Source organism: Malurus melanocephalus, unplaced genomic scaffold, assembly GCF_030028575.1.
Source record: "Malurus melanocephalus ecotype Western Australia unplaced genomic scaffold, MMel_1.1 scaffold_372, whole genome shotgun sequence".
Classification (NCBI taxonomy): Eukaryota; Metazoa; Chordata; class Aves; order Passeriformes; family Maluridae; genus Malurus; species Malurus melanocephalus.
Window position 1 is genome coordinate 409,375 of NW_026623604.1, and position 21,756 is coordinate 431,130.

The 21,756-nt window shown below is 54.1% G+C and overlaps 2 protein-coding genes across 7 annotated transcripts in view; both read left to right on the forward strand.

Moving 5' to 3' along the window:
* The first annotated feature begins 8,669 nt into the window (after positions 1-8,669).
* Positions 8,670-18,416, forward strand: HEXA (hexosaminidase subunit alpha). 2 transcript variants are annotated; one of them, XM_057378743.1, is made up of 14 exons: positions 8,670-8,971; positions 11,725-11,823; positions 12,102-12,167; positions 12,326-12,372; positions 12,702-12,812; positions 13,307-13,408; positions 13,503-13,635; positions 14,249-14,429; positions 14,731-14,817; positions 15,141-15,213; positions 16,121-16,301; positions 16,393-16,483; positions 16,846-16,950; positions 17,426-18,416. In XM_057378743.1, the coding sequence occupies exons 1-14, from the start codon at positions 8,689-8,691 to the stop codon at positions 17,487-17,489; spliced, it is 1,623 nt and encodes a 540-aa protein (XP_057234726.1). In that variant the 5' UTR covers positions 8,670-8,688; the 3' UTR covers positions 17,490-18,416. The 2 variants fall into 2 exon arrangements, with proteins under 2 accessions (XP_057234726.1, XP_057234727.1); XM_057378744.1 differs by having other exon boundaries at positions 8,670-8,953.
* Positions 18,417-21,261: 2,845 nt separating this feature from the next.
* Positions 21,262-21,756, forward strand: part of CELF6 (CUGBP Elav-like family member 6) — an 18,218-nt gene continuing 17,723 nt past the window's right edge. For all 5 annotated transcript variants that reach the window (XM_057378736.1, XM_057378737.1, XM_057378739.1 and 2 more), the window contains exon 1: positions 21,262-21,505. In XM_057378736.1, the coding sequence (XP_057234719.1) occupies positions 21,262-21,505 (244 nt within the window). The remainder of the gene's footprint in view (positions 21,506-21,756) is intronic.

Here is a 21,756-nt window from a genome sequence, read left to right on the forward strand (position 1 = left end):
GCGCCTGCGCGCCCGCCGCCATCTCACCCCGCCCGCCGCCGCCATCTTGGGTGCGCGCCACGCCCCCGCCCAGCCCCCGCCCGCCTCACGCCGCCGCCGCCATGTTGAGTGTGGCGCGGCGCCAGGGTGGGTGCGGCGCGGAGCCGCTGTACCGCTGGGCTGGAAAAGACCTCCGACCTTATCGAGTCCAAGCCGGCATCCAACACCATCCTGTCAACCAGACCAGAGCACTGAGTGCCACGTCCAGTCCTTCCTTGGGCACCTCCAGGGAGCGGGGGRTCTCCACCATTTCTCCGGGCAGCCCCTTCCACTGCCTTACCATCCTTTCCTTGAAGAAATTCCTCTYGATGTCCARCCTGAACCTCCCGTGGCACAGCTTGAGGACGTTTATTCTTGTCCTAKCCCCTGTTCCCTGGGAGCAGAGCCGGATCCCCATCTGGCTGCCCCCTCCTGTCAGGGAGCTGTGGAGAGCCTTAAGGTTYCCCCTGAGCCTCTTTGCTCTGGGCTGAGTCCCKTTMCCAGCTCCCTCAGCTGCTCCTGGTGCTACCCAATATTAAGGGGTTGAAATGGACCTTAAAGCTCATCTCATTCCATCCCCTGCCGTGAGCRGGGACACCTTCCACTATCCCAGGGTGYTCCCAGCCCTGTCCAACCTGGCCTTGGGCACTGCCAGGGATCCAGGGGCAACCACAACAACTCTGGACACCCTGCACCAGGGCCTGCCCAYCCTCACAGGGAGGAATATCTTCCCAATATCTAACCTAAATTTTCCCGTTTTCAGTTTGTACCCATTACTCTKTGCTATCCCTACAGTTCCTGCAGAAGCTGGGTGTGGCGGGGAGCATATTTGGGGGGGGTTATCAGTTTCTCCTGCTGCCCACCTGGTGACGGTACATGAGGTAGAGCTGGGGTGTGGAGCCCTCCTGAGATGTTCTGTGGGGCCRAGTGTGGAGAAGATTCCCAGTGCCACCATTAAATTGAGAGGTGTGGGGTCCCYGACAAGCCGCTTGTGAGGGCAATGTGATGGAAATGAGAGGGGAAAGTGAGGGAAGTGTGATGAGGGGAACACGAGGGAAATGTGTGGGAAAACAGGTTGCTCTGCCTCAAAATCAGAATAAAATAGCATTGAGACCCTCCATGGAGAAATTCCCAGTCATTCCATGGGATAAACATGAGCCCACCATCTTTGGAGGACCCTGACTGTGCCAAGTGGCATCTCCAAGCTCCAGCATTGTGTTCTGGTCAGTGAAGATGGTACTACCTGGATTTTCATCGACACCAGGCTTGATRCCCTTTAGTCTCTGTTCATTTGGCATTTTGCAGGGGGTGGTTTCATCCCCACACCAGGGATTGATTTTTTTACCTCCTGACATTGACAAGTGCCCTGGGCAGGGGTATGCTGTTCTCTGGTGGTCTCATCCTTGTTGGAGCCTCTCACCTGGAGCTGCCAGCAAAAGGCAGGATAGACCCTGAAGTGCTGTATGAGCTGAGCACCCTTTGCCTCAGCTTTCCCTGCCTCCAACATCAGCTGCGTTCAGGCTGGTAGGGGGGAGGCTGGCTGGGCTCATTGTCTGCAGCCATTCGAGGAGCTCACGGAACTCCGGTTGGCTTGGAAACAAGGCTGCAGCCTTGCCCAGAGGAGAAGCAGCTGCTCCCACCCCTCCGCCGCTGTTCACCGTGGATGCGAGAGCCYGACACAGCACTGGAAGGGCTCCAGGGCCACCTTCTCCCACTGGTGCTCACCCTCCACTTCCTCGTGCCCTGGGGAATCGTTTCTTCCTAGGGTGAAGTGGGGCCGTTCGGATATGGTGAGTTATTGACCCACTCTGCCCAGATGGAGATGAGACTCAGCAGGAAGGTATGTGGTGTAGGTGTGACAAGTTTCATCAGCTCTTTGGGACAGGAGTCATCCGGTGCAGTGGAATCCTGCTTCCTGCTTCTGTCTCAATACAAATCCCTTGTGAAACAGGAAGAAAATTAGAAGCCACATCCAAAGGCATGTTTATTTCCTGCTGGAGCACAGGAAATAAGCATAATGATGGCTGCAGCAACAGGGGTTTACACATGCCTTCGGGGACCCAGGTCCAATGGCCTGGTAGATGTCTCTAGAACCCTCATTCAGTACCCTGCCKCATCTTCAGACACACAGGCAGCTCTGAGCATTTGTGTGGCCCTGTGGTCTCCAAGCTTGCTATGCCCGGGTCAGGAGCACACAGGGGGTGTGCACCAAGCACGCACRTTGCCTCATGCCACACTACCTAGTCAATAGAGCCAGTTCTCTAATTACCCTACTTATGTGGAATTGCAAAGGCCGGAGCTTTAATCATCCTGCCCTACATAAATCTAAGTAGCCCTGACTTGGTTCAGCTCCGGATGCACCATCTGGACATCTGCCAGGCTGGTCCTACCCCACACGTCCAACCATGGGGGAGGCTCAGGTGGTTGCCCCAGGCCCTTGCCCCATGCTTCATTCCCAATGGGGAACTGTGTGTCACTCCCTGGGACTCTGAGCTAGATCTGCCCAGCTGGTGACATGCCCAGCTCCTGGCCAACAATKACAAGGCACAAGCCATTTTGGGACTGCTCATTTGCTCATGGGACCCTAAGAAAGACACTGACCAAACAGTGGGGTTTTGCTTTATTGGATTTTGGCAGCTCTGGACACAAAACCCCTTGGCTGAGGTGACCTTCCCCTTGGGGAGTGTGTTTGGGAAGCAGCTGCTCCTGGGAGCAGGGATTGGCCATCTCCAGGTGCTCTGAGCATCTCCCGACCACCCTGTCCTGGCCCCAGCCATGGCTGCACAGCCTGAAGCCCTGCACAGAGCCCAGCTAGAGCTGGAGCTAGAGCTAGTTCTCTGGAGCCAGACTGGGAGAGCTGGGGGTGTTCACCTGGAGAAGACTCCAGGAGACCTCAGAGCCCCTTCCAGGGTCTAAAGGGGCTCCAGGAGAGCTTGAGGGGTGGGGGGGGGACAACAAGGGATGGAGGTACAGGACACAGGGAATGGCTTCCCACTGCCAGAGGGCAGGGATGGATGGGATATTGGGAAGAGATTCCTTCTTCCCTGTGAGGGTGGGGAGGCCCTGGCACAGKGTGCCCAGAGCAGCTGTGGCTGCCCCTGGATCCCTGGCAGTGCCCAAGGCCAGGCTGGACAGGGCTTGGAGCACCTTGGGACAGTGGAAGGTGTCCTTGCCCATGGCAGGGGTGGAAAGAAATGATCTTTAAAGGTCCCTGCCTACTCAAACCATGATGATTTGATGATGGTTTTATGATCCCAGTAATAAATATTTATAAACAGTGATGGAATCTTCCCAATGACACCCCACAGACATAGGAAACCCATTCCCCTTCTACAGTCCCAGCCTTATCTTTCCCAACTGCAAGACAGGGATCAGCACTTTGCAGCTGGTTACTCCAGCAATTTGCATTAATAAATCTCAAAAATACTTTTTGGAATGAAATTTTAGTCATGCCTTTTGCAGAAGGTTTTTCTCTATTTTGAAGTTTCCAGCCAATGGTCACATACAAAGCTCCAGTCACCCACCAGCTTCTGGTAGGTGTTTGGCCAAAGGTACCTGAGAAAAGCAGGGCTGCTGTCTTCAGCTCATTCCAAGGGGATCTGCGCTGCCTCTGGGGATTTTGGGACTCCAGCTACTGAGGAAAGCCAAAAACTGCTCTTCTGCCCACTCTGAGAAATGATTTAGATCTCCATAGACACCTGGTGCTTTTTCACTTTATTCCTGCAAGAGCTTAATTACCCAAGTGATTCTGGTAACTGTTAGCACTGAAGCTGACAAGAATAAAATATTGCCTTGCAATCACCTTTCTCCCCAAAGTTAAGCACATGCTCACAGGATTTATGGGAGCTGTGCCTCTGGGCACGGGGAGTTTGTCATAGCACATCCACGGGCACTGATTGATTCCAGCTCAGCCCCACAGCCGTGACTGGGAGCAGCCAGGGACAGCAGCCACATGTACTCAGCCTCCGCAAGAACTTGCAGCATCTCCTCGTGACAAGCCCTGATTCGTGATACCAAAATGCTGTGAAAGTGCCGGTGCCCCACACCACGATCCGCCCGCAGATTCAGGGTGAACCTCCCATCCCACCCAGCCTCTTTCCTGCTCCCGCGTTCCTTGAGGCAGGCAGGATCTCTGGAAAAAGCCTTGCTTCTACATCACCAAAGACACACAGAGCTCCCACGCTGGGGGAAAGGAAATCCAGGAGATTTCTCAGTGCCTAGGGTTTGATTTTGGGTGTCTGCACACCTCTTATCAACCTCAGCCGTGAGCATGGGCTGAGCTGCCCCTCGGATTGCCAGCCCGAAGCTGTGCGAGCTGGAGATAACCCAGAAGAAAAAGGGCTCAGTGATAATATCAACAGTGGAAGCACCACCAGGCTGAGCTCGAGTCAGGACCCCAAACCCTCAACACTGATTAACACATCTCACTTTTTGCCTTTTGCCTAAAACTGCACTCTGAAACTGTTGAAATACTTCTTGCTGCTGCCTGTTCGCTCCAGGTCTCCCAGGCCTCACTCCCCTCACAATGTGCTCTCCCAGCTGAGGAGGTCCCTTCTGTTCAACCCTATCTTTGCTGAGAAATTCATTCATTTCACCATGTGCACCTGCTAAACCATTCGATGGCAGCATTGATGCGTGATGGTCTAGGTGAGAAGGTAGGGATATAGAAATGAGTCATCCTGTGCTTTGAAAAGCACTGGGATGCATCCTTATGGTTCCAAAAGCATCCTGCCATACACCAGCCTGCTTCAGCCCCCTAAAGCATTGAGGTTCCTCACRGGCTGAGCTGTTAGAGCTGGTGAAAATACCCTGGATGTGGTATTTTGGGGTATCTCGTGTTCAGGATCTTCACTGTGCATGTACTAAAGCTCCACCAAATGTCTCTGGGGGCTCCTGCTGGGTGTTTAAGTGTGAGTACCCCTCTGGTTACAAGCAACACCATCCCTGAAATATGAGGATGTACAACAGAAGGGCCCGTACCTGAAAAGACCTGGCATATACTGACCACACTCTCTCCAGACCACCACGACAATTAAGGGCGCTTCAACTCTGCAACCTTTGTGGCTGCAGTTTGAACCCCATCATTATTTTTCCAAGGATTAAAGGGAAGGTAAACAAGCAAATGGAGACAGTTGTTTTGTCCAGAAAGACTCTGAGATGCCAAAATTCAAGTTAGAGGTCTATAGGTATTTCCAGGAGATGATCTATGTTTTCCAAAGCCTTCTTCCAGCCACACCACCAGCAAGTCCTTGGAGCTGGGAGTTGCTTCATTCAGGAGTGAGTTTTCAGGAGYGAGTGTTGGCTCGAAAAGCAAAGCAAACAGAAAGCTCATGCTCTGTGAAGGTGCTCATTAATGGCTTGCTCCATTCCCATTTCACTGCGCAGACACTTCTCACCAGCGGAAGAATCWGTGTGCAAAGCACCCTTCTGGTTAAATGCAAAAGCAGCCAACATTATAGGGAATTAGGCAGCATAATAAATGGATTTATATCTTTAAAAAATGCTGTGATACAAGTGCACCAACAGTCCAAAGGCCACCTTCATGCCCCGAAGGCAAACAGAAAGACACAAGTGTGACACCAGCCAGGTTTTGCAACAATTTATATCAGAATAATTAATTTGGATTGCTACCAAATTCATTGTTAATAGCAAGCAGGTAATCCAGGAGTGTCCTGGGGCAGCCGTTTTCTGCAGTCCCCCAGCAAGCCCCAGCTTTTGCAGTCAGAGAGATGACGGGTCTTACTACAGGTCTCACCTGAGCCGGTATAGCCCTGCCTCCAGTTCACTCCCTGCGTGTTCCTGGCTGAACTAACCTGGAAAAGGCCTCCCAGGTGGATGTATCATCCTGGAGATATGCTCCAGACCCACAGGCCGATCTATTGAAGGGCTACTGAAGACGTTCAGAAACTTCTGTCTGCTGGTGCTCCATGGCTGCCACAGGACCAAATGTAATCCAGGTTCTTTCAGCCAAGCTCCACAGTCAAACACACACTTAAGCAGTTTTCTTATGCAAAGAARCATTCCCAAATCAGACTGTTAGTCTGGATTAATGCCGGCCAGCTACAGATGAACTTCAATGAGTCATCCCCCAGAGACATCAGGTCCCCTAAAATAGCAACAGCAACTGAATCTGTGGAAAGGCTGGAATATTTGGACTGAAAGCTCTGATCACAATGCTTTACATAAGCTGGCGAACACACCACCCTCCCCAGGCTGAAATGAGGCTTTGCCTCAGGCCAGGGCACTCCCACTGTTCTGTCTCATGCGCTGGGAAGTGCAGTCCTGACATTGCCTGATGCAACACAGCAACAAACTGGCTTGTTTGGGGTGTTTCTCCTTCTACCAAAATTTTAATACAGTGAAACGACTTGAGGACAAGTCCACAGACACTGGAAGCAATCAAATATAGTCAGAAAATGGTGGCAACAGCTGGTGCTCCAGAAGTCTGCACAGGGAAAAGCAACAAACCCAGCTCAAGACCACAGAGGCTTTATATAAACTGGCAGCAGGAAAACTTGAACACAAGGAATGACAGGGACCATTATCCCAGAGGTCTGACACAGGCTGGAATACAGGTGTCCTCACTTCCTCCTGTGTGATAAGGACAGAGACAGAGAAGGGCCACAAAATCCTGGAAGAATAGTGAGGAAGCAGCCTGGCATGTGCCATCATGTTGAATTTGGGTGCTGCCACCTCTGTAGGGAAAACGAAAGAGGATTGTCAGGACCCTGAGGGAACCAACAGCCTTTAATTGCCCCATTTGGCCTCTCCTGGGACCTCCATCCTTGAACTCTGTTCAATCCGTGCMGGCAACCAACTCTTCCTGATCTCTCCTGCGACAGTACCTGCTCCAAGGTATTCCTAGATGGATGCTGGCCTTCACTTGGTGCCTTTAATTCTCTGGGTGATGTCTGAGCTGTTGGTCCCCCCACCCTGTGCTCTGCTAGCCTGGCTGTGGAGGCACACCCACCTGGTAAGGCTGTGACAGTCCTTGGCTCCTGCCTCACCTTCCCACAGGTGGACTTTGCTGTTCTACTGGGCTGGAGAAGGATGCGGTGCTGCATAGGTGTTGAGCTCATGGCAATGCCGTCTGGCTCTCTTGGACTCCATTCCTGATGGAGCCCTGCTTCTCTTTCTCTAAGTGACCCTTACTCCCCTCCCTGCTTTTACCCCCAATTAATTTTCACCAACCTCATTAAATTCCCACAATCCCATTTAGACCCAAACTCAAATGTGATCTCCTCCTGGTGCCCAGTCTCCCCACAACTTTTTCCCTCACATTTCAYTGCCAAAACCTTCATTGGAATCTCACAGTCCCCCTCATCTCTCTCCAGCCCCACTGAAACCCTTCCATGTCCTCCCAGCTCTTTTCCTTTCAGTCCCCAGCTTTGGCTGGTGCTATTCTAACCTTTGACAACAGATTCCCTGAGGGTTTTTTTTCTATCAGTTTTTTTTTTCCTGTTGATCCTGTCCTCTCTGCACTGCTCCCATATAAGGGACAATCCCTTACATTCCCTTCCAGCCCTTTCCATGGTTGTCTCCTGCTCACACAGGGTGGTTTTTCCTCTGGTGTGATGGGGCCATCTCSCTTATCACGCTTTCTCCTGCACCATTTGTTTAATTTCCTGCTTGCTCCCATGCCTTTGGTTTGTCTCCCAGCAATCCTGATACCTTGGAGTTTTCTGGGACARCAGGTTTTTAATAATTTGATGGAGTGGGTTCCTGTATAAGTTTGTGCTGGCAATTAGATGGGTAAGACCTGGGCTTAAGGCCCTTATTTGAGTTGGGGATTGCTAAGGAAAGCAGAGCTGGAGGGAGGAAGCAAAATTAAATAGAGTTCATCTGAGGTTAAGGCTTTCCTTGGAAAAGGCAAGCGCTGCATGGAAAGCATCCCAGCAACACTTCACTGTGAGAATCCACGATGGGACAAAGCCCCATTTTTTTTGTACAATTCAATCGATATTTCACTGGTCACATATGAAATATCCCAGGAAACCTGTGCAAGGGGTGATTTGTATGCGGTATTGCTCCCAGCACCAACAGAAGATGCCCAGACCCAAGGTACATCCAAAGCATGGGTGAGGCGTGCTAGTTTCAAACTTTGAGAGGGTCTGGTTAGGTTAGATATGAGGAAGAACTTATTTACCAATGTGGTGGTGAGGCCCTGGCACAGGTTTGCCCAGATAAGCTGTGGCTGCCCCCAGTGCTGGCAGTGTCCAAGGCCAGGTTGGACACAAGGCTTGGAGCAACCTGGGATAGGAGAAGGTGTCCCTCCCCATGGCAGGGGGTGGAATTAAATGGTCTCTAAGATCCCTTCTAATCCAAACCACTCCATGATTCCACGAAAGCAGCACGGGTGAAATACATGATGGAAACCATTAATCTCAAGCCCTAAGCCAGGCTACTAAGGCTCCCTGAGGGCAGGAAGCATGGCCTGGGTGGGGGAGCTGAAAACCCTGAGATCTGGGGCAGAAATGACCCTCGGTGGGGAGTCGGAGAGTTTTGGGGGATTCATTAGAAGAGAACGAGGCGACTGTGGAATACTGGCACAGGCTGTGGGGCGAGGGACAGCGCGGGGGGGGGCCGTGAGGGCGGGCCCGAGCTGCCATTTCGCGGCCGCCCGGCCCCCCGCTGTCGGGCGGTGCCGCCTCCCTCAGGCTCGGGCGCGACATGGCGGCGGCGCGGGCGCTGCAGCCGTCGCTGCTCGGGCTGCTGCTGCTCCCGGCGCTGCTGCTGGCACTGCTGCCGGGCCCGGCGGGGGCCGTGTGGCCGCAGCCCCAGGCCCAGAGGTCCCCGCTCGGCGGCGGCCGCTGCCTGGTGCCGGCCCGCCGGTTCCGCTTCGCCGCGGCGAACGGCTCGGCCGTRGGGCCGGGCTGCGCCGTGCTGGACGCCGCCTTCCAGCGGTACTGGCCGCTGCTCTTCGGCCTCCTCACTGGTGAGGGCCGCCCCACTGGTGAGGGCCGCGGCGGGCGCTGACCCTTCCCTCGGTGGCTTTGAGCTTAACACTCCCCACAGCCTCGCTTATTTTGGGGTCACACCACGGGGTTTGGTGGTCGTCTGCCTCCCCTCAGTTCGGCRGGGGTAGGTGCGGTGGGAGGTGTGGCTTGGATGGAGTCCGGTGGCAAGGGCGGCGATGCGTTGGGATTTGGAGGGCGATGCCTGTGGCGTATGTAGAATAAATCCAACCGAGTTTGGCACAGCACTAGTTGTTTTCCTTCCAGAATTTAAGCCTTTGCTATCAAAGGTTTCCTTCATCTCATTTTTTACATCTTGCGGATAGTGTTTCAGCTCCCCATTGCTTCATTTCGTTTCCTTCTCTTATGGCTGCAGGGAGAGCTGCTGTTGGTCTCGCAACGGTTCCTGCTTCAGGGTTACTGCTAAGTCTTGGCTCTTCCCATTCCTAGCAGCTCTCGGTGTCCTGTGTGAGGTTTCGCCTTGAGGAAAGACACTGCTTCGTGTGTGTGCTTCCAAGTACATACTTGTGCCACGGGGCACCTGTGCCAAAGTGGAGCTGTTAAATGTCCCGAGGGAGCATAGTTTTTCTGCTGGGGAGGGATTAGCTCCTGGATTCATCCTGAAATAGTAGGGTAAGATGAGGAAAGGTAGGAGCTTTAAGAGCCTGGGTTTGCTTTGGGACAGGTTCTAAAGGTTTCTTGAACCCAGGCTTCTTCATGACAGCACCCATTGCTTGTCTGGGATGAGCTGCAGGAAATTTCTTGGCTGCAGAACTGACGCGCAGGGATGCTTGGTGGCTGCGTGGGTCTGCTGCAGCCTGAAGTGCTATAGCCAGGGAATGTGAAGCACTTCATTCATCAAAAAGAGCTAGTAACTCTGCTCCCGAGTGTTTTAAATGTCAGTGTGAACTCTGTCGCTGCTGATCAAAGCAGAGAAGGGTGGCAGCGTTAGAAGCCGCTTGGCTTCATCTTGAGTACATCATACTTTGAAAAAAGCAGGTTTGAAACAGAGAACCCTTTGGCTTATTTTATTTCTTCAGCTCTTGTGAGTAGCAGTAGAAATAAATTTTGATTTGGGAGCCAAGAAGACTTCTCTTGGTTCTCTTTTGCTGCTAGGAACTAAAAACAGCTGATCTAATTATTCACGCTCTCCTGTTCCACTCAGAGGGGAAATGTGACCATCAAATCACTTGGAGCAACGTTGTGATCACAAGATCCAGCTCACACTCATTGCTTTCCRTATGCCCTGCTTTATGATGTTCAAACTACACAAATTATTTTAAGGCCTTTTTCCCCTCTTTGCCTTCATTTTGTTTTGGTCTATTTTTTTTTCCGCATGGGTGGTTAGTAAGAACAGGCGTTGGAAACTCTGGATGAAAGGAAATAATTTCTATTAATAGTGTAAATAAATGGCAGAAACCATTTTCTGGCTGCTCTGCCTTGCGGGTCTGGTGGCGGAGGTGCCTGCCTGCGCCTTGGCCTCGGAGGCTGTGTTTGGGTTGGGAAGTGTCTCCCTGGGCAGGTTCAACAGCGGTGTATGGTGGTGTTGAGGCCCATTCTGCTGAGGCTCCTCAGCCGGGTGAGTGCTCCCTGTGTCCCTAGGCCTGAGAGCAGCTGTTCCCGGTGAGCTGCCGCCTTCCTGAGTGGAGGGAGCAGGTCTTGCTGTGCTGCTTGCACATCTGCGAGGTTGCCTTGGCTACCAGCTTGTCTGCAACCAAGAGGAAAGCTCAAAACAGGGCTGGCTTCAAGCTGTTTTCCTTCTCTCCGCAGAGGTTTCATCATCCCTTCGTGGAGAAATTGGGGGGTTYTGGCTCCTGTGAGCTGTGGAGCAGGGGCTCTCTGTGTTTCACCTGGACCGCTGACAGTGCCACAATCTCTCTGGAAACTTCTTGGWGCTCTTGGCTCATTCAAAGCCAAGCTATTTATTTTTAGTGACCACATTGAGCATTGGCTGTTCCTGGAAATGCTGTGGGGGTGTAGGCATGGACCTCAGCTGGGAGGAGCAGGGTCCCATTCTGCTATCCTGCACACCTCCTGGCAGCAGACTGCTGTGAGAAGCCCCTTGCATCCCCTTTGGAATGGGGGAGTGACTCTAGTGGGGATTCAGGCCTGTGCATCCTTGGAAGTGCTCCTCAAGTTAGGGAAGTGCAGCCAGAGCTCCTACTTAAGGTCTGAACTTAAGAGTTTGTTTCCCTGACTGCTACGCCTGGGACCTGCTCTGTAGAAGGTGAAGTCAGTCAGGAGCTTTTTTGAACTGGATGAGACCTTTTGATTGCTTCTAATTCAGCCCAGCTCAGCAGATTCATTCTCCACCCTTTTTCTTTTCTTCTCACAGATTTTTCTTTGCCCTTTCCAAGAAATGTGGGTAGGGCAGAGCTCTTGGGCTTGTACTTCTTTCCAGTGGTGGGAGAGCTTGGAAACAAGAAGCTCTTCACCCTCATGGAGAAGCTTTGACTAGTCATGSCTGTAACTTAGAGCCAGCACTGGTGTCCAGGAAACCTCAGGGGCTGCTGCTAACCAGTATTCTCTTGTGCACTCCTTTAAGCTTTATTGGGGGCTTCCTCACACATTGAGATCAGCTTATGTTCTCCTGGTTGGCTGTGTTGAAACTAGCCCCTGCTGAACACCCCAATGTCCGTTTGGGGATACAGGAAGGGTGCCTGTTTCTGCCTCCATCCCTAGCTGAGCTGTGAGGATGGTGGTGAGCTTGGAAGCAGRGAAAAGAGCTGTGCATGGTCTGTGTCCTTTGCAGAGAATGAACTGTCCTGGGATGCACCCTGCAGTGAGCTGCTGGTCTACATTAACACACCGGGCTGCGATGGCTTTCCCAGCCTSGACTCCAAGGAGAGCTGTAAGTGTTGGGAGCAGGTGTTTCTGTCCCTGTCAGTGGGAAGTAGTACTGTTCAGTTCCCCCTGGTTTAGGAGAGAGCACTGATCCCCTGTTACTGAGACACTGGGGCAGGGCAGGAGGGAYGTACTGGGGAGCGCTGATAAAGTAGTGGGGAGAGATTTAAAACAGCAACAGAGGCCCAAAATTCAGTTCTCCAGGGTYCTGGGGTAAAGTCCTGTACCTGAGCCCTGCCCTGTTGTCCTGGCTGTGTGGTACAGCCCCCTGATGCTGTGTTGCAGATAAGCTGTCCGTCTCCAAAGGCTCCATGCTGCTCTCCGCAGACACCATCTGGGGAGCTCTCCGAGGTGAGCTGTGCTTCCTGCAGGGCATTCCCACTCCCCCTGCCTCGGGCCTCTGGGAATGTCTTSCAGTGCCTCTCTCTTTCCATTGACTTCTTTGTTAATTGAGCTCTGCTCCTTTGGGGGTGTCTGTGCTGAGAAAGGGGCTGTGTGTTTTCCTGCAGGCCTGGAAACATTCAGCCAGCTCATTGGGAGAGACAAGAATGGCACGGTGAGTCCTGGCCTCATCTCCTGGGGGCAGGCAGCTCTCCAYAGTGCCCCTGCCTCCCTGGGGACAGGCTGAGGGTTTCTGGGATGTTTGGGATGAGTGGGCATAGACTCATCAAGGGCCAGGTGGAGATTCATGGATCCAGCCAGATCCCTGCCTTCTGAGKGGGTAAAGATGTGCTGCAGCCCTTTCCGGCTCATTTGCCCTCTGGGCAGTGAGGGTGGCCCTGTCCCACGAGCCCTGGGGACAATGGTGACCCTCACTGTCTCTTGTTAATAATGGCCGTTTGCCCAATGTCCTGCTCATGGCTTCCTGGTGTCCTCTGTGTGCAGTACTACATCAATGAGACAGAAATCGTGGACTTTCCCCGCTTCCCTCACCGGGGACTGCTGCTGGACACCTCTCGACACTACCTGCCTCTGAGAGCCATCCTGGAAACTCTGGTAGGGCACCCATGCTGGGAGGTGAGGTGGTTTAATTGAGTGTCTCTTCCCCTGTGACAGCTGAGCTCCCATGTTTGGGTGATTTCTCAGCTGCCTTTGTTAAAAAGAAAACCCTGAGGTGTCTTGGATTCCTGCAATCCAGGTTACTCTCTAGGCTGGGTTGTTTCTAAGGCAGGGAAGAACTCTGGCGAAGGTGCATGGCAGTTCTGTGCTCATCCCAAGCAGAATTAAACTTCCAGGCCTCCATCAGCGGCTGAGTTGGAGGGAGAACAGAGATTTTACTGTGGGCACAAGTATTCCTGGCCCTGCACACAGGGTGCAGCTTTTTGTGTTTAGAGAGAGGTGTCTGAATCCCTCTTGGACCCTGGAGAGTATTTAGGGACTCTGCCTTGTCCTTTTGGAGCAGGAGGGCCTTATTCCCTTTCCCTGTGGTTATCTGGGTGACCTTTCAGAAGGGACAGGGCACATTCATCTTTGTCCCCGTTCCTTCCCAGGATGTCATGGCTTACAACAAGTTCAACGTGTTTCACTGGCACATTGTGGATGACCCATCTTTCCCGTATGAGAGCTCCACATTCCCAGAGCTCAGCAAGCAGGTAATGCTCCATGGTCACCGTGTGTGCCCGTCCCAAGTGAGCAGATTTCTGCCTCTGCTCCTGGGCGAGGCACTGAGCTTTGCCGTGTTCCCAGGGAGCCTTCAACGCCATGACCCACGTGTACACAGCCAGCGACGTGCGCACCGTGATCGAGCACGCGCGGCTGCGCGGCATCAGGGTCATCCCTGAGTTCGACACCCCCGGCCACACCCTGTCCTGGGGGCCAGGTGAGGAGCAGACCCTGCCTGCTGCTGTGAGGAGAGTGGGAGTTGTCCCAGGGGCAGGAATGGGAGCTGCAGTMTGCACCCTGAAACCTGGCTATGGGCAGCAGTGTCCCATAAGCTGGCTCTGAGCTGGAGCAAAGCTCCATCTGGGGGATGTGGGGCCCAATGGCCCAACTTCTAGAACAAAATCCAAGGGGAAACATTTCTGTCTCTTCTTGGGTCCCAGCTGGGTGATTTTTTTGTGGGAGCACCTGCTCTGCCAAAACTGACATCATGGCTATGCAAGGATCTTGTGTTTAACTGAGGGTACAGCTGGCCAAGCTTGCTTGTTCYGCTTAGTAGTGCCCCAGTCCTGATACGCACTGCTCTCTGCTCCAAGGACTGTGTCTCCTCTTCCATGTATGGAAGTGCAAGAAGCTCCAGGAAAACATTCCATTGTCTTTTTCACCCCTTCCTCTGCCTGCAAATGCCAAGGCCTATGCTAGAATTCACCATGTGTGTGGCTGTCCCTCCTTCCCTGTCCCATGACAGGCCCTGAGTTGTGCTGAGGAGCATTGTAGTGGGACATGGTTGCGCTTTGCCCCTTCCTCACCATCCTGCATTTGTTACCATCCAGGTGCTCCAGGCCTCCTGACTCCCTGCTATTTGGGTGCAACTCCTTCTGGAGTCTATGGGCCCATCAACCCCATTGTTAACAGCACCTACCAGTTTGTGACCAGTTTGTTCCAAGAGGTCAGCTCTGTGTTCCCAGACTTTTTTCTGCACCTTGGTGGTGATGAGGTGGATTTCACATGCTGGTGAGTCTGAGATCAGTCTGGATGGGGTCTCGGGGGAAGTATTTGGGATTGGAGTCCCAGCCCATCGCTTCTTGGTCATGCATCTTTGGTGTCCTGCTCTCCCAGATCGGGGGTTGGGGTGGTGCTTGGGATTTCTTGCTCATAGTAATGCTGGATGTAGGGARCTACTGATGCCGGTCCAGCCACAGCTCTGGGAATGCGTGGCCATGCCTTGGACTGAAGTGGGAAAGGTCTGACCATGCTTTGGCCTTACTCCAGAGCTCGGGTTGTAATGGTTTCATTCCTTCTGTTTGGTGTGCAGGAAATCCAATCCAGAAATCCGTGCTTTCATGAGGGAGATGGGCTTTGGTGAAGATTACAAAAAATTAGAGTCTTTCTACATCCAGAGGTAAGGACATGGGGTCTAGGGYCTGCAGTTGTACTGTGTCACCAGGACAGATGTCTTCTGTCTCCTTTTCAGGAGAATCCCCATTGGTCATGTCTCACTGACCCCAAAAAGGAGCATTTTAATGGGAGATTGATCACAAAAAATACTGGGGCTGAGGAGAAARAAGCTCCATAAGGGGTTGTGCTCCCTTCTTTCTCCTTCAGAAGCATCTCTACATCCTGCCGAGGGTGTAGGGAATATCAGTGCTGCTGCTTTGGCTGTGTGTAACCATCAAACAGAGGGTCAGTGGGATCACCCAAAACTCAGTAGTTTTTCCTCTCCAGGCTTCTGAACATCGTCTCTTCCCTTGGTAAAGGTTATATTGTGTGGCAAGAGGTGTTTGACAACGATGTGAAGGTGAGAGCTGCCTGTTCTGGGGTGAACAGTGCCAGCACCCCAAACAAACGCACTGCTGTGCTCTGGGGGGCTGTACTGGGGTGAATGGTGCCAGCACCCCAAACAAGCACATTACTGTGCTCTGGGGGGCTGTACTGGGGTGAATGGTGCCAGCACCCCAGACAAGCACATTGCTGTGTTCTGGGGGTCTGTACTGGGGTGAACAGTGCCAGCACCCCAGACAAGCACATTGCTGTGTTCTGGGGGTCTGTACTGGGGTGAATGGTGCCAGCACCCCAAACAAGCACACTGCTGTGCTCTGGGGGGCTGTACTGGGGTGAATGGTGCCAGCACCCCAAACAAGCACATTGCTGTGCTCTGGGGGGCTGTACTGGGGTGAATGGTGCCAGCACCCCAAACAAGCACACTGCTGTGTTCTGGGGGTCTGTACTGGGGTGAATGGTGCCAGCACCCCAAACAAGCACACTGCTGTGTTCTGGGGGTCTGTACTGGGGTGAATGGTGCCAGCACCCCAAACAAACACACTGCTCTGCTTAGGTGGGGCCGTGCTGTGGCTGGTGAGGGTTACACTGTTACAGAACTGGGGTTCATCTCAAGATGATGCTGCCAGTGAGCTGCCCTCGTGGTGGCTTTGTCACTTTGCTGCCAGTGCTCTGCTCCCTCCAAGGTACTTGCATATTCACCTGCAAGATGCGGATTTTAACCCTGCCCTGGGTATTCTGCAAATGGCCTTATCTCTCCCTCTTGCTCCTGCAAACCAGACAGGAACTGGCTCAAGAACTGAGCCCAAGTCTGCCTCAGCTTCCTTTTGGGCATGTGGAGGGGTCAGGGCACTCTGTGTGTGGAGCCATGTGATGCTCCTGTCACCTCACTGATCCCCATCACCATGTTCACCTGTGCTCCTCAGCTGAGGCCTGACACCATCATCCACGTATGGAAGGAGAACGGCATGCTGTACCTGAACGAGATGGCCAATGTCACCAGGGCTGGCTACCAGGCTCTGCTCTCTGCACCCTGGTACCTCAACCGCATCTCCTACGGGCAGGACTGGATAGAAGCCTATAAGGTGGAGCCGTTGAACTTCCCAGGTGTGTTCCCTTGTGTCCCCTTCCTGCTTGGCAGCTGGCTTGGCACTTGGAGGTAGCGTCAGGACCGGCTGTCTTGCTGTCCCCTCCACAGGCAGCCCTGAGCAGAAGGCCCTGGTGATGGGTGGCGAGGCCTGCATGTGGGGTGAATACGTGGATGTCACCAACCTGACCCCCAGGCTCTGGTAAGAGAGGTCACAGGGGTTGTGTGGGGCTGGGCTCACGTCCCTTTGCCACTGAATGTGTCACACTCTGCCTTTGGTCTGTGTGTGGTACCTGTCCCTGTCCCCTCTATGCTGGTATCAGCTTCCCTGGGGCTGAAATGAGCTGTAACAACCTGCTGCTGCAACCAGGTTGTGCTTAACACCCGCCTGTCCTACCACCCTGGTCTGCTCCTGATCCACACGGCTTAGGAGTGGGTCTCGGGGTACACTGAAGCCTTTGTGTGTGGAAGGATTCTGGTCAGGGAAKTGTTTGGAGCTCAGAGGTTTATGTGAGAAGCTTTTGAGCTCCCCCTTCTYCTGACTGCCTGTCCCTTGTCCTCAAGGCCGAGGGCTGGGGCTGTAGCTGAACGACTCTGGAGCAACGAGACTGTCGGGAATGTGGAAGATGCGTATGCCCGGCTGGCAGAGTTCCGCTGCACCCTGCTCAGGTAACCATCCTGGGACAGCTCCTCTGGCACAACTGTTGTGGGCTCAGCCCTGGGAGGGCAGCGAGGGAGAAGGGCTTGCCCTGCTGCACAATGACCCTTGTTCCTGTGCAAAGCCCTGGTTTTCTGGTGCCTGTGTGTAGGCAGAGCTTGCTTTGTGCAGCGCTGGAGGAGCACTCCTGCTGCTGGCGTGGGCTGGTGGCTCTGGCGAGGAGAGGGCTTTGTGCTGAGGAAGGAGGGGACTTGTCAGCTCTTGCCACCCCTCCTGCAGCACCAGCTTTCCCAGGAAACCTATCCTCACCCCATGCTCCCACACATGAGCAAAACGAGTTTATAAACACAGGGTGAAAACTCCTCCCTCCTTGTTGCACCTGAAACGAGGCACCCACAGCTACCCCGTGCCACTGGAATCCCTCAAACTCTGTGGTGGCTGKGCCTGTGCCCTCTCCCTGATGCCCTCCTTCTGTTGTCTTCCCAGGCGTGGTGTCCAGGCGCAGCCTCTCTTCATCGGATACTGTGACCAAGAATTCAGCGGGGCTTGAAGGGAGAGCCCCGCTGCACTCAGTCTGTGTGCACACAGGAGGAATGTCTGCCCCAAAAAGGGCAGAGGGACCCCTTCCCACCCCACCTTCTCTGGCTTGGTTGCAATGAACATTTTTTTTGCCTCAGCATGCACTCTGCCTCTTACTCTATTTTTATTTCTTTAAGTCTATAAATAAATGACCCCAAAGAGGAAAAAGGTGCCTATTCCTGCTCAGCTGGGGCTTGGGAGACGGTGCAAGGGTTATTGTTAGTTGGAGATGGGTAGGGCTTGCTCCAGAGATGCTGGTGGAGAGGCACCATCCCCTCGACTCTGGAGCTTGCAGGGTGGCTGCTCAGCTGGCTCAACTGTGCTAAGCCTCTGCTGCTGTGCTAGGGTTTGCTTCTGCAGTCACTGTCCTTGTCCCTCCTCTCTCCTCTGATGGCCAGGCCAGCGAGTCACCACCTCTGCTGCCCAAAACCGTGGCTGCTGCCACCTCCTCTGCCTTGTCCTCAGCAGATGACACCCTGGAGCCTCTCCTAGGAGTCCTTGCAAATCTGCTGAGTGGTGCATGGATATTACGGAATCTCTGCTCAGCTYTTTGGGCTGTAACCTCTCCCTGGGATTTGGCCAACTGACCCATCCTTCTCGTGCTCTGTTGTCCTCAGGGTGAGGAGCTCAGCTCCAGGTCTGCACCATCCAGAAGGGATGGTGTTTTCCTCGGAGAAGAAACCAGTAATGCTGCTATCCCATAGAACTGGGACAGGTGTGATTGTTGTCTTTAGATGGTTGAGGTTTCTGTGCTGGGAACAACGTTCAGCAGAAATCAGGGAATCTCTCGGGGAGAGATCCTGGCTGCATGGGRCTGTTGTATGTGTGTCTTGGTCTCAACTGAGTGAGATGTGCTGTTACAGCTGGAAACATTTTATGATTGAACTTTAAATTAAAAATAGTTAATTTACAGTTATTACTGCTTCCTATTTTTAAAAGTTGGATTTTTGTTCCAGATGTGCTGTAAAGTGGTATCTGGGCAGTGTGCTTTTGTCACTGCAGGGAGCTGCTGCAGGGGCAAGAGGGACCCTGCCCTGGGAAGGGTGCTCTGTTCCCATGGATGATGCTCTGCAAGAGAGGCTCTTCACCACCGCATCCCAGCTCTGCCCTTATTCCACCTGCCCTTCTGCCTTGCCATGGAGGACCCCCCCAACACAGCACCTTCCCCTGAAGCCTGGTATTGCGATTGAGGTTAAACATCACCCACCATCCCGTTTTCCGGGGCGTCTGCGCCGGCATTTTCCCCAAACCCCCACCATGGAGGTGACTCAGTGACRTCCCCAGCCTGGAAGGGCCGGGATCCCGGGAGCACCCCGCTTTCCCCGCCGCGGCTTTGCCGGGTGGCCCGTTCCTTCCAGAACATCTATTTTGGTCGTGTAAAACTTGCCGGGGAGCAGGGAACAGGGAACAGGCAGCGTGTGAATCACTCGGGGCCAACGGGTTTAAAAATAAACCCAAGCGGCGGCGAGGAGCAGCCGCCGAGCCCCCGGATTCCGGCAGGATTATGCTCCACGCGTCCCAAACCTGCCCGTGGGCACYGGCACCAGCCAGGGGGGTTTATTGGGACACACTCGCAGGGGCAGCACGCGTGTGCATCACGTGTGCTTGTAAACGTGTGTGTGCATTGYGTGTGCACTTGTAAATGTGTGTGCATTGTGTGTGTGCTTGTAAACACGTGTACAGTGTGTGTGTGCTTGTAAACACGCGTATGCTTCGTGTGCTTGTAAACGTGTGTGCATCGTGTGTGCGTGCTTGTAAACACGTGTGCATCGTGTGTGTGTGCTTGTAAACGTGTGTGCATTGTGTGTGTGCTCTAAACATTTATGCATCATATGTGTACTTGTAAACTATGTGTGCATCATGTGTGCACTTGTAAACACATGCATGCTTGAAATGTCCATGCTTGTAAATGTGTCTTGCATACAAGTGTATGCACTTGTAAACACGTGTGCATCATGTGTGTGTGCTCTTATAAACACGAGTGTGCTTTGTGTGTGCTCTTGTGAACACATGCACCCGCTTGCACACGTGGTTATGGGTTCTCACATCTGCACTCACGATACACATGCGTAAGAGTCCTTGCGCACACGTGCACTTGTGTACATGCTTGCACACCTGCATTGAGGGCCTTTGCACACATGCACAAGTGCGCTTGTTCACACATGTGAGTCTTTGCACACATGCACTCGTGCACACATGTGCATGCAGGTCCTTGCATACACACACTTGTGCATGTGCTAGCACATGTCCGCATGGATCCTCGCACCCTTGCATGCRCACACGTGTGAGTCCTTGCATGCACACACTCATGCACGTGTTTGCATACACATGCATACAGGTCATGGCACACACATGCATGTGTGCCTATGGGTCCTTCAAACACATACATTCCTGTACACACTTCCACAYGTGCACATTTGCACACACATGCAAATGCCCCCACACATCATTGCACAGACACACAGGCCTGAAGCCAGCCCCTTGCACGTACTTATGCACACGTGTGCATTCTTGCAGCACCTGTATGTGCTTGCACATGCTTGAACACATGTGCACTCATTTGTGTGGACTTGCACACGCTGGCACGCATGTGTGTGTGCTCACACACACATGCACACAGTTGCACACACTCACACCCCTCCCCACGCTCACGCCTCCTGCACACGTGTAGCAGCACGCCGGGGAAGCCAGGCCTCCCCCACCTGGCTGCTGCTTTGGGACTAATTAATTAATTAACGACAGCACCAGGTATTAAAGCTGCTCAGTCTAATTACAGATCTTTTGGGGTGACGYGGGGTGCAGGAGGGAGGTGCTTCCCTCCTCCCCCTTATGGGGCAGCAACAGGGGCARCGTAGGGTCCATGAAGGTGAAAAACTCAACAAAGTGTCCAAATTGACCCTTTTAGAGCCTCTTCCGTGTTTTTAAACCCTGCTCTGAGGTGGGGAAATGATGGGGGGCAAAGGGGGATGGAGGGGGTGATGAGGAGATGAGGAAAGGGGGGGACATAGGGGGTGATGGGGGTATGAGGGGTAGCAGGGCATGACAGAGGGTGATGGGAGCCATGGGAAATGATGGGAGAGATGGGGAGGGAGACAGGGGTGATGGGGAGGATGGGGGATGATGGGAGGTTATGGGTATGATGGAGATGAYGGAGTGTGATGGAGGTGAAGGGAAGTGATGGGGGTAATAGGGATGAGGTGTGCTGATGGTGGGGTGAGAAAGTTGATGGGGGTGATGGGAATGACTGGGGGGCTATGGGGGGCTGGTGGTGACACGGGTAATGGAGATGATCGGGGTGATGGGGATGCCGGGGATGATGAGATGTGATAAGGATTCGGTAGGGGCGGTGATGTTAATGGCTGTTGATGGAGGGTGATGGGGATGATGGGGGTGACAGGGTAGCCGGGGGCCGAATGGGGGGAACCCGGGGGGCGAGGGATGCGGGAGGGTGACGGGGCGGGGGGGATTCGGGGTCAGCCCGGCAGGGGGCAGCAGTGGGCGGAGCCGCGCCGCCCCCCGCCCCTCTTGCCGCCCCCCGCTTCTGATTGGCCGCCGCCCCCTCATTATGCTAATACGGCGCTCCTGGGCGGGACCGTCCGGCTGACGTCACGGGCCCGCTGGCGGGCGCGGGCCGAGCCGAGCCGAGCCGAGAGGTGCCGAGCGGGGCGGTGCCGAGCGGTGCCGAGCGGTGCCGGGCGGTGCCGAGCGGTGCCGGTCGGGCGGGGCGGGGCGCGGAACGGGCCATGGCGGCGGCGGCGGCGGGCGAGGCGGCGGGGGCGGCGTTCAGCACCGCGAACAGCGGCCGGGTGAACGGGCTGAGCCGCCCGCCCGGCGCCATCGCCATGAAGGACCACGACGCCATCAAGCTGTTCGTGGGGCAGATCCCGCGCAACCTGGAGGAGAGCGACCTCAAGCCGCTCTTCGAGGAGTTCGGCCGCATCTACGAGCTCACCGTGCTCAAGGATCGCTTCACTGGCATGCACAAAGGTGCGGGGGCGGCGGGCCGGGGGACCCCCCGGGTGGGACGCTCTCACATGGGGCACCCAGGTGTGGGGCTGTCCTGAGGTGAGGTGGGACACCCCGAGGTGGGGGGAACCCTCAGTGAGGTACCGCTGTGGTGGGATGCCCTGGGGGGGGCGGTCCTCAGAGAGGGGATGCTCTGGTGGGATACCCTCAGGTGGGGGGACCCCTCAGTGAGGTACTGCTCTTGTGGGGGACCCTCAGTGAGGTACTGCTCT